The sequence below is a fragment of the Rana temporaria genome, chromosome 8 (genome assembly GCF_905171775.1).
Source record: "Rana temporaria chromosome 8, aRanTem1.1, whole genome shotgun sequence".
Lineage (NCBI taxonomy): Eukaryota > Metazoa > Chordata > Amphibia > Anura > Ranidae > Rana > Rana temporaria.
This window is the reverse complement of record NC_053496.1, coordinates 89,186,285-89,198,192: the sequence shown is the minus strand read 5'-3', so window position 1 is coordinate 89,198,192 and position 11,908 is coordinate 89,186,285. Positions and strand designations below refer to the sequence as shown.

General features: G+C 47.9%; 1 protein-coding gene across 1 annotated transcript in view; it reads left to right on the top strand.

Moving 5' to 3' along the window:
- The first annotated feature begins 3,978 nt into the window (after positions 1-3,978).
- Positions 3,979-11,908, top strand: part of LOC120947148 (hexokinase-1) — an 86,280-nt gene continuing 78,350 nt past the window's right edge. Inside the window, exon 1 of the mRNA XM_040362186.1 lies at positions 3,979-4,242. Coding sequence (XP_040218120.1) covers positions 4,180-4,242 — 63 coding nt within the window. The 5' untranslated portion in view covers positions 3,979-4,179. The remainder of the gene's footprint in view (positions 4,243-11,908) is intronic.

Genomic DNA, 11,908 nt, shown 5'->3' with positions numbered 1-11,908 from the left:
CAAAACTCGGCGCGGGTATCGGCGTATACCGCGCACCCATGATTTTGCCCTGATTTTCAGGGCAAAAAAGTGCGCGGTATACGCCGATAAATACGGTACCTCCTCTCTAATGGTTGAATGTTGGCGATCGGCACCTTGCCAGCGTCATATCTCTGGGTGCCAGTCTTATTTTTTTGACGAAAAAGTTTTTATTTATCATAACTGAGATAAAGCAAAAAAAGATGAACAGAAATCCAAATACAGAAGAAACAGTAGGGCACGTGGGTCACGTCATCATACAATATAGATTGCAGTAAGCATAAAGAGCTCTTTAGCAGTGTACATTATACATTAGTAGGAGGAGCAGACAGTTGGATCGAATCAAGTAAAACCTGGCGCAGGATGACGCAACTCCTGTCTATGCGCAGGAAACAGTCACCCCAGCAGAGGACAGTGATGTGAGCTGAGCTGCGCATGCACAGCTACATTCCGCAGAAGTCTGTGGGCAGGCAGGTAGGTGTATTTGATTGCAGGTAGGTGTATTTGATTGCAGAAGAAACATTGCATGCCTCTTCTGGAATAAACAGCCTGCCTGCTCCCATTGTTTTTCTAAAATGCCTTCAGTTCCATTTTAGGTCAATTATGATGCCAACCTACAGCACCTGGCAAGGGTTACATTTGTATTAGATGAAGTGCAGTGTGAAAATTCCTCACTGAGCTTATGATCGGAATCAGGAACAATTTCTCATTGGCCAGCAGAAGAAATTCCATTCCTTGTTCTTGGCAGAGAGGAGAAGGCGTGCCGGACTACATGGACTACACAGGGGCTCTCGTGTCCTGAGTCATACATGTGTCTGATTTCCATATCATTGGCTATCTAATCCATTGATTGGCAGAAACATTATATCCATCATAACATACCGAAAAAGATTAAACATTAGTTGGACCGATCGTTCGGTAGATCATACACACCGATTTTATGGATACAGATATGTAATACAATTGTGCTTTGTGATGATTTCCAGAAACATCATCCTGTACTAATCCCTGATACCCAGAATACTATACCCTAGAATTCTATACCTACAATCCAAACTCATAGATCAGATATTATAAGCAATGTCTTACTAGAAAATGCCCCAATCTCACCCCTCCAACCTGCTACTACCTAATGGCTCTTCACATTGCTGCTGGTGGGGGGAGGGGGCCTGTGTCATCACTGTGTGTACTTAGACAATCATGACTTGTCTTCCATGTCCTCCCTGTGTACTCGTCACACTGCACATCCCAGTCCAGGCAGTCCATGGAGGGACAATTCCTATACAAGGCTGGCTGAGGGCATTCCTTCCAACAGGAAGTGTCTGTACTGGGCATCAGTGCTACGTGATAGACGTGATCCCATCATATACTCACTACATGCCAGGGACCTTCCCCCTTCCTCTACATCATCCATCATTCCAATTCTGGCTACAGAGCCTCCCCTGGCTCCACAACATCTACACACCCCCCTCCACTCCCCCTCCACAAGATCTACACACCCCCTCCACTCCTCTCCCCCCTCCACACACACCAGAACCTTACACCCCCTCCACAAGATCTACACACCCCCCTCCACTCCCCCTCCACAACATCTACACACCCCTCCACTCCACAAGATCTACACACCCCTCCACTCCACTCCCCCTCCACTCCACTCCCCCTCCACAAGATCTACACACCCCCCTCCACAAGATCTACACACCCCCCTCCACAAGATCTACACACCCCCCTCCACAAGATCTACACACCCCATCTACTACCCCTCCACAAGATCTACACACCCCCTCCACCTCCACACACACACCAGAACCTTACACCCCCTCCACTCCACACTCCCTATCCCTCCAGTACATGACCCCCCATCCCTCCAGTACATGACTCCCCATAGTACCTGACCCCCCCATCCTCATAGTATCTGATCCCCATCCCTCCAGTACCTGACCCCCCATAGTACCTGATCTCACCCCCATCCCTCCAGGACATGATCCTGCCCCCCATCCCCACAGTACTTGACCCCCCCATAGTACCCGACCCCCCTCCCATCCCTCTAGTACCGCCCCCCCCATCCCCATAGTACCTGATCCCCCACCCATCCCTCCACTACCTGACCCCCCCCCCCCCCCACATTATCTGATCCCCATCCCTCCAGAACCTGATCCCACCCACATCCCCTCAGAACCTGATCCCCTATCCCTCCAGGACATGACCCTGCCCCCCCCATCCCTCCAGTACCTGATCCCCCCCATCCCCACAGTACCTGATCTCCTCCCATCCCTCCAGGACATGACTCCCCATAGTACCTGACCCCCCATCCCCATAGTACCTAACTCCACCATAGTATCTGATCCCCATCCCTCCAGTACCTGACCCCCCATAGTACCTGATCTCACCCCCATCTCTCTAGGACATGATCCCGATCCCATCCCTCTATTACCTGACTCCCCCCCCTCATTGAATCTGATCCCCATTCCTCCATTACCTGACCTCCCCCCCCATAGTACCTGATCCCACCATCATCCCTCCAGTACATGACCCCCCCCCCCCCATCACCACAGTACCTGACCCCCCCATAGTACCTGATCCCCCTCCCATCCCTCTAGTACCGGCCCCCCTCCCCCCCATCTCCATAGTACCTGATCCCTCACCCATCCCTCCACTACCTGACCCCCCCCACAGTATCTGATCCCCATCCCTCCAGAACCTGATCCCATCCACATCCCCTCAGAACCTGATCCCCTATCCCTCCAGGACATGACCCTGCCCCCCCCCCATCCCTCCAGTACCTGATCCCCCCCATCCCTCCAGTACATGACCCCCCATCCCCACAGTACCTGATCTCCTCCCATCCCTCCAGGACATGATTCCCCATAGTACCTGACCCCCCCCATCCCCATAGTACCTGACTCCCCCATAGTATCTAATCCCCATCCCTCCAGTACCTGACCCCCCCATAGTACCTGATCTCACCCCCATCCCTCCAGGACATGATCCTGCCCCCCATCCCTCCAGGACATGATCCCGATCCCATCCCTCTATTACCTGACTCCCCCCCCCCATTGTATCTGATCCCCATCCCTCCATTACCTGCCCCCCCCCCCATAGTACCTGACTCCCCCATAGTATCTGATCCCCATCCCTCCAGTACCTGACCCCCCATAGTACCTGATCTCACCCCCATCCCTCCAGGACATGATCCTGCCCCCCATCCCTCCAGGACATGATTCCGATCCCATCCCTCTATTACCTGACTCCCCCCCCCCATTGTATCTGATCCCCATCCCTCCATTACCTACCCCCCCCCCCCCCATAGTACCTGATCCCACCATCATCCCTCCAGTACATGACCCCCCCCATCCCCACAGTACCTGACCCCCCCATCCCTCTAGTACCGGCCCCCCTCCCCCCATCTCCATAGTACCTGACCCCCCACCCATCCCTCCACTACCTGACCCCCCCCAGTATCTGATCCCCATCCCTCCAGAACCTGATCCCATCCACATCCTCTCAGAACCTGATCCCCCCTATCCCTCCAGGACATCCCCCCCCCCCCCATCCCTCCAGTACCTGATCCCTCTCCCATCCCTCCATTACCTGACCCCCCCCCCCATGCCTCCAGTACATGACCCCCCACAGTACTTGATCCCCCCCCCCCATCCCTCCAGGACACAACCCCCACCCCATAGTGCCTGATCTCTCCCCATCCCTCCAGGACATGGCAACCCCCATAGTACCTGACCCCCCCCCCCCCCCCAACCACATAGTCCTTTGCTTCAAGTAAATGACCCCCCCCCCCCTCCCCCATAGTACCTGCTCCCCCACCCATCGTTCCAGTACCTGCCCTCCCTCCTCCCATCCTCAGAACAGGAGATCTCGCTCAGCCCCCCTCCTGGTAAGCTGTTCTCTTCGATGCAGCAAGCGAGCCTTCCCTCCTCAGCCAATCAGAGTGCAGGAAGTGGGCTGGTCTGACATGTCACAGCCAGAGAGGAAAGGAGAAAAAAATCCGATGACATCTTTGAGCTTGTAAGGGAGAGAAGAGAGGAGCCTTGTATGTCATCGCTGGATCGCTGTACTGCTCAGCCACACTGACCCTCCACATCCATCCCCTCCACATCTCACCCTCCCCGGACACCTACCTCGGATTGGAGACAACCAGCCAGCACAATGATAGCAGCCCAGCTCCTGGCCTATTACTTCACTGAGCTCAAAGATGATCAGGTCAAAAAGGTGAGAGATGGGGGGAGGGGGCCCCCTAATTAGTGAGCCCAGCCTGTGGGTACAGAGATCCCAGGGACTGATCACATCTATAGCAGGACTCATCAATGGGATCATATGGGGGAGGAGGAGGATGGGAGGAAAACAGAGAATTCATACAGCTGCCTGCAATGTCCTTGAAAGCAGGATGTGGTGACATTTCATGTCCCTGGGCCTCACATCCATGTGATATATATATTGTATATACCCAGATCACCACCAATCACCACCTTATAATCACTATGTACTAATAATCCCCATCACCCTTCCAGCTGACACTCCTTTCCATATTACTGCACAGCATCAGATCACTAATACACCTGGACAGGTACACACATTGTGTGTCACTAATACACCTGGACAGCTACACACATTGTGTGTCACTGATACACCTGGACAGGTACACACATTGTGTGTCACTAATACACCTGGACAGGAACACACATTGTGTGTCACTAATACACCTGGACAGCTACACACATTGTGTGTCACTAATACACCTGGACAGCTACACACATTGTGTGTCACTAATACACCTGGACAGGTACACACATTGTGTGTCACTAATACACCTGGACAGCTACACACATTGTGTGTCACTAATACACCTGGACAGCTACACACATTGTGTGTCACTAATACACCTGGACAGGTACACACATTGTGTGTCACTAATACACCTGGACAGGTACACACAGTGTGTGTCACTAATACACCTGGACAGCTACACACATTGTGTGTCACTAATACACCTGGACAGCTACACACATTGTGTGTCACTAATACACCTGGACAGCTACACACATTGTGTGTCACTAATACACCTGGACAGGTACACACATTGTGTGTCACTAATACACCTGGACAGCTACACACATTGTGTGTCACTAATACACCTGGACAGGTACACACATTGTGTGTCACTAATACACCTGGACAGGAACACACTTTGTGTGTCACTAATACACCTGGACAGGTACACACATTGTGTGTCACTAATACACCTGGACAGGTACACACTTTGTGTGTCACTAATACACCTGGACAGGTACACACATTGTGTGTCACTAATACACCTGGACGGGTACACACATTGTGTGTCACTAATACACCTGGACAGGTACACACATTGTGTGTCACTAATACACCTGGACAGGTACACACATTGTGTGTCACTAATACACCTGGACAGGTACACACATTGTGTGTCACTAATACACCTGGACAGGTACACACATTGTGTGTCACTAATACACCTGGACAGGTACACACATTGTGTGTCACTAATACACCTGGACGGGTACACACATTGTGTGTCACTAATACACCTGGACAGGTACACACATTGTGTGTCACTAATACACCTGGACGGGTACACACATTGTGTGTCACTAATACACCTGGACAGGTACACACATTGTGTGTCACTAATACACCTGGACGGGTACACACATTGTGTGTCACTAATACACCTGGACAGGTACACAGCTCATCACAGGACTCGGTTTCCCTGTGAATTATGAAATGATGAAGTCTGGAGAAGAGGAAGGAGAGATGCTGCTAAGAGCAGCCAATCAGATCTCAGCATTCTTTAACCTTCACTGGAAATATTACACAGAAAAACTGGTTTTATGAGTTCCCAAGAATCTCACGTTCCTCTCTTATCTTTTTTTTCCCTGATAGTTCTCAGATAAATTACTGTCCATCCAGGAGGTGCCAAGTTATTGTATAATGTTATCATCCGATTTTTAATGATAGGATGGTTAGGATCAGAATTGTATTTATTGGTATTTATAAAAGATGGTTAGGATCAGAATTGTATTTATAGGATGGTTATGATCAGACTTGGATATAGGATGGTTATGATCAGAATTGTATTTATTGGTAGCATGGTCATGATCAGGCTTGCATTTATAAAAGATGGTTATGATCAGACTTTTATTGATAGGTTATGATTAGACTTATATGTATAGAATGGTTATGATCAGACTTTTATTGATAGGTTATGATCAGACTTTTATTGATAGGTTATGATCAGACTTATATGTATAGAATGGTTATGATCAGACTTTTATTGATAGGATAGTTATGATCAGGGCAGCCATCACAAATGTTGGGGCCCTTTACACAGCTTTAGGCAGGGCCCAGGGCCCTTACAGGTGTAATGCAAAAACTTATTTTTTTAATAAGAAAAAAAATGGGAGGGGGGCCAGCCGGGCCCCTGGGGACCATCGGGCCCCTTACAGGTGTAACCCAAAAAAACGGGAGGGGGGCCAGCCGGGCCCCTGGGGACCATCGGGCCCCTTACAGGTGTAACGCAAAAAAAAACGGGAGGGGGGCCAGCCGGGCCCCTGGGGACCATCGAGCCCCTTACAGGTGTAACGCAAAAAAAACGGGAGGGGGGCCAGCCGGGCCCCTGGGGACCATCGGGCCCCTTACAGGTGTAATGCAAATAAACGGGAGGGGGGCCCAGCTGGGCCCCTGGGGACCATCGAGCCCCTTACAGGTGTAATGCCTGTCCCCCCCCCCCCCCCTGATGGCGGCCCTGGTTATGATCAGACTTTTATTTATAGAATAGTTATGATCAGAATTGTATTAATAAGATGGTTATGATCAGACTTTTATTTATAGAATGATTATGATCAGAATAGTATTTATAGGACAGGTTATGATCAGACATATTTATAGGACGGTTATAAACAGAATAGTATTAATAGGATGGGTTATTTGACTTTTATTTATGGAATGTTAATGTTTAGAATTTTATTTATAGGACCGGTTATGATCGGACTTATATTTATAGAATGGTTATGATCAGAATTGTATTTATAGGATGTTTATGATCAGAATTGTATTTTTAGGATGTTTATGATCACAATTGTATTTTTAGGATGGTTATGATCAGAATTTTATTTATGGGACAGGTTATGATTAGACTTTTATTTATGGAATGTTAATGTTTAGAATTTTATTTATAGGACGGGTTATGATCTGACTTATATTTATAGAATGTTTATGATCAGAATTGTATTTTTAGGATGGTTATGATCGGACTTATATTTATAGAATGTTTATGATCAGAATTGTATTTTTAGGATGGTTATGATCAGAATTTTATTTATAGGATGGGATATGATTAGACTTATTAATAGGACGGGTTATGATCAGACTTTAATATACAGGATGTTTATTAAAAAATAATTAGATTTTCTATGTAAGTGTGTATTACTACTATGATTATGTGGTTGAAGATAGTCAGCCATTGCTTTTGTAAATCCTCATCCTGACTCCATTGAGAAGTGTGGATTTATGTCCAAGGACACACCTTAGTGTGGATGCCTGGACCTTGAATGATCTCCCTAGTTACCTAGTGATGCTAATTACACTTTACTGACCCAAGCCACATAACCAGCCTGACCGTGACTCACCAGTGCCCAGGAAATGGAAGCGATTACGTGTTTGACCTCCACTGCTGTGTCTATGTACTGGGCTTGTCCTAAGGGGAGGTCAAACCACTCGAATCGTTTCCTATGGATCCGCCATTACTGCACTGCTCTCTGGGTGTTGATATTAATGGACATGTTAATGATTAAATTCCCTTTTTATCCAAAGCATTTCTGCAAGCAAGGTCACTAAATTCGAATTAGATGTTTTATATACAGATTGGCGCTTATGAAAGATGCATTTGGGATGTAAGGATTCGGATACAGCGGTGTCCATTTCACCTTGTCCCTGCATAGATCTGGATATATACAGTGGAAGGATGTGTCATTGTATTACATAACGCAATTCATTACTGGGCCAATTATATCACAGCATCATTGCAATGGAGAAAAACTGCACTTATATCTGATTGGAGTCCTGGAATCAGGCTTTGGGGATGGACATGCAGCTCAGGGATAGGTGTAAAATTAAAGGGGCTCAGTGATTTCCTTCTGCTCTTCTTATGGCCTTGGGAATCTGTTAGTTTAAACACTGGCAGCCCTGGCAGTAAAATGTTTTTTTATTTCTGTTTCAGTCATTTTTATCAGTTTTAACAAGCGGTTAATATACAAATGTTCTGCCCACGCAGGGGCTAGCATTGACATTAGAACAGGTATTCGCTCATAAGATGATCAAAAAAAAAGCGACACAAATAGAAAAAATGCAACAGTAGTGAATTCAAGTGTGAAGGATCCCGTCAGGATAAATGTTCTTTATTTCATTCCCCGGTTTGCAGATGTCAGTGTTACCACTGTGCGATTCAGGTGCGATGCATGAAACCCGCACTGGATTCACAGGCTACTTGCATCGCACCAGTGTGAACTGGAATGTGTAATAATGTTTGTTGAGGAGTGCTAGATGCTTTTCTTTTTTTACAGAAATGCTAATAATACTTATCTTTTAGATAATTCACCGAATAGCTCTATAGGGAATTTAGTAAAGAAGTGAAATAAGCACAATTATTGTATCGTGTATTACAAGATAAAGCCAAGTCAAGTCAAAGTCTAATTTCTTATCCTATAAAAATAATAAACATGTTATACTTACCTGCTCTGTTGTAGTGGTTTTGGGTTTGGGTTTCTTGGGTGCCTCTTCTGTGATCTGGCCCCTCACCATGAACAGGAGTTCAGTGCCCCCCCCCCCCCCCCACAGCAAGCAGCTTGCTATAGGGGCACCCGAGCTGAGCTGTGTTGCCAACCTACCAGATTGAAATTTACTGGCACGACACCCGAAATTTACTGGCGCAGCCAAGTTTTTACTGGCATTTCACAAAAGTTACTAAATTAAATATTTAGGTGCAAATTTCAGTATTTGGGCTACAAACAAGTACGCTAGGCAAATAGCAATGTGATTTAAGGTAGATATTAAGGTAAAAAAAAACATATATTTTTGTTATTTTCGATATAATAAGGGCAAATTATTTAGTCACATCACCCCCTGCCTCCATCCCCCTCTGCCTCCAATCTCCCCCTGCCTCCAATCTCCCCCAGGCCCCCTGCCTCCATCGTCCCCTGCCTCCATCCCCCACCCTCTGCGGTGCCACCATACCCCTCTGCTGTGCCACTAACACCCCCTGCATTCAATCACCCCCTGCCACTAACACCCCCTGCCTCCAATCTCCCCCTGCCTTCATCCCCCTCTGCGGTGCCACCGCAGCCACCATCACCCCCTGCCTCCAATCTCCATGCGTAGTTCCAAGCCGAACCGATCTCGGCTATTTTTACTGGCACATTCCCGCAACCACGGACATTTACGAACGGGGGAAAAAAGTGCCCGTTTTTACGAACTGTCCGTAAAAACACGGACGGTTGGCAACACTGGAGCTGAGTCACAGCTTCCTGTGTTCATTCAGACAAGGAGCCCGTCCCAGGCCCACCCCCTCTCTACCCTGATTGGCTAGCTGACTTTAACAGCAGCGGGAGCCAATGGTGCCACTGCTGTGTCTCAGCCAATTAGGAAGGAGAATCTGGACAGCTGAGACATTCGTTGACAGCGCTGGTCAGTGAGGGACCACAGGTAAGTATTAGGGGGGCTGAGGGGAGTTGCTGCACACAGAAGGTTTTGTATCTTAATGCAGAGAATGCATTAAGATAAAAAACCTTCTGCCTTTACAACCATTTTAATGCACATCTAAAGTATAGGTACTTTAATGTAGCTTAACGTTTAAAGCGGAACTAAACCCTCCTATCCTTTACAGGCAAAGGAACTGCAATCTTAAGCCTCGTACGCGCGATCGGACTTCCAGCGGACTTTTCCGTGGATTTTGGTCCGAAGGGCATTAGCCGTGAACTTGTTCTGCATACACACGACCCAACATTTTCAGCCAACATTCACCAAACCATGTGGTTTTTCAGCACTTTACCGCCACCCTTTGGGCAACTTCTGCTATTGTTGTCTGATGTTTAGCATTGGTTCTGAGCATGCGTGTTTGTACTTTGGATTTTAGTTGGCAGATGAGGAGCATGAACAGCCAACATTTGTTGTTGTTAGTTCAGCCAACACGTGTCTGATGGAGCATACACACGGTCAGATTATCCGACACAACACGTCCATCAGACAATTATTGTCATAAAATTGGAACGTGTGTACGAGGCTTAACTCTAATCTGCAGTTACCATAGTACTGTACATATGATCACTTATAACAACAGCTACGTGATGGCTTGACAGATTGAGAGCACAAGCAACTGTGACAGCTTTCATTCACAGCATCAAGTTACAGCCACCAATACAAGTGAATGACTGTCTGTGACTGCACTCGCTTAAATGCAGATTGCTTCTGCATCAGCATATACCCGTGCATGCGCATACAGCATATTTCCACAAAAGTGGTGAGATTGGGGAAATATGGCATATGCATGGGTAAACACCAATGCAGAAGTGATCAGCATATAATCAAGTGTGAACGCGTACAGCTATTCAGCTTAAGCTGGTATTGCTGGAGGTGGTGCTCCTGTATTGCACCATTGGAAACTGCACTTTAAAATCCCATCATTTCATAATACAATAATCCCTCCACATTTTTTTTTCTACCATGTACAGTTTAAATTGGTTACTAAAGCTTATCCACAAAAAAAAAAAGTGGGGTTGGTTAAAGCGGGGGTTCACCCTATCGACGAAAATTTTTTATTTTTATTTTATTTTACCATAAAATCAGGCATTGTAGCGCGAGCTACAGTATGCCTGTCCCGAATTTTTTACCCCCGTACTCACCTTGTTCTCGTAGATTGAAGATACCGGGGAATGGGCGTGCCTATGGAGACGGAGGATGATTGACGGCCGGCTCTGGCGCGTCACGCTTCTCCGGAAATAGCCGAAATAGGCTTGGTCTTCACGACGCGTGCGCATAGCCTGTGCGCAGGCGCCGTGAAGAGCCGAGACCTACTCCGGCTGTCTTCGGGGAGAGTGACGTGCCAGGGCCGGCCGTCAATCATCCTCCCTCTCCATAGGCACGCCCATTCCCCGCGGGAGACAAAATCTCCGATCTCCGATTACAAGGTGAGTCCGGGGTTAAAAAAATCGGGACAGGCATACTGTAGCTTGCGCTACAATGCCTGTCTCGATGGTAAAATGTGTCGGGGGGGGGGGGGGTGAACTACCGCTTTAACAAGCACGGTAAAGAAAGCCAGGAAAAAACGATGAGGATAGTTACCGTATTTATCGGGGTATTGCACGCTCCGGCGTATAGCGCGCACCCCTAAAGTGGACCCGCATTCCTGTAAAAAAAAAGATTTTAGTACTTACAGTTTTGGTGTCTTGCGCGTCGTCCATTGGCGGCCTCGTCGGGTCCGGTGTCCGTCTGCGGCTTCGGTGGTGTCCTCTTCGTCGGGTCCGGCATCCTTCTGCGGTGTCCTCCCCGTTTCCCGCACTGAGTTTGAACCACTGCGCCGGCATATACCGAGCGCAGTACACTCGGGTATAGTCGGGCAGGCTCGGCTCCTCTCGCGGTCACGTCCTGTGCGTCCTGTACGTCCAGGATGTGACTGCAAGAGGAGCCAAGCCTGCCCGACTATACCCGAGTGTACTGCGCTCGGTATATGCCGGCGCAGTGGTTCAAACTCAGTATGGGTATCGGCGTATATCGCGCACCCACGATTTTGCCCTGATATTCAGGGCAAAAAAGTGCGCGGTATACGCCGATAAATACAGTATTTCTT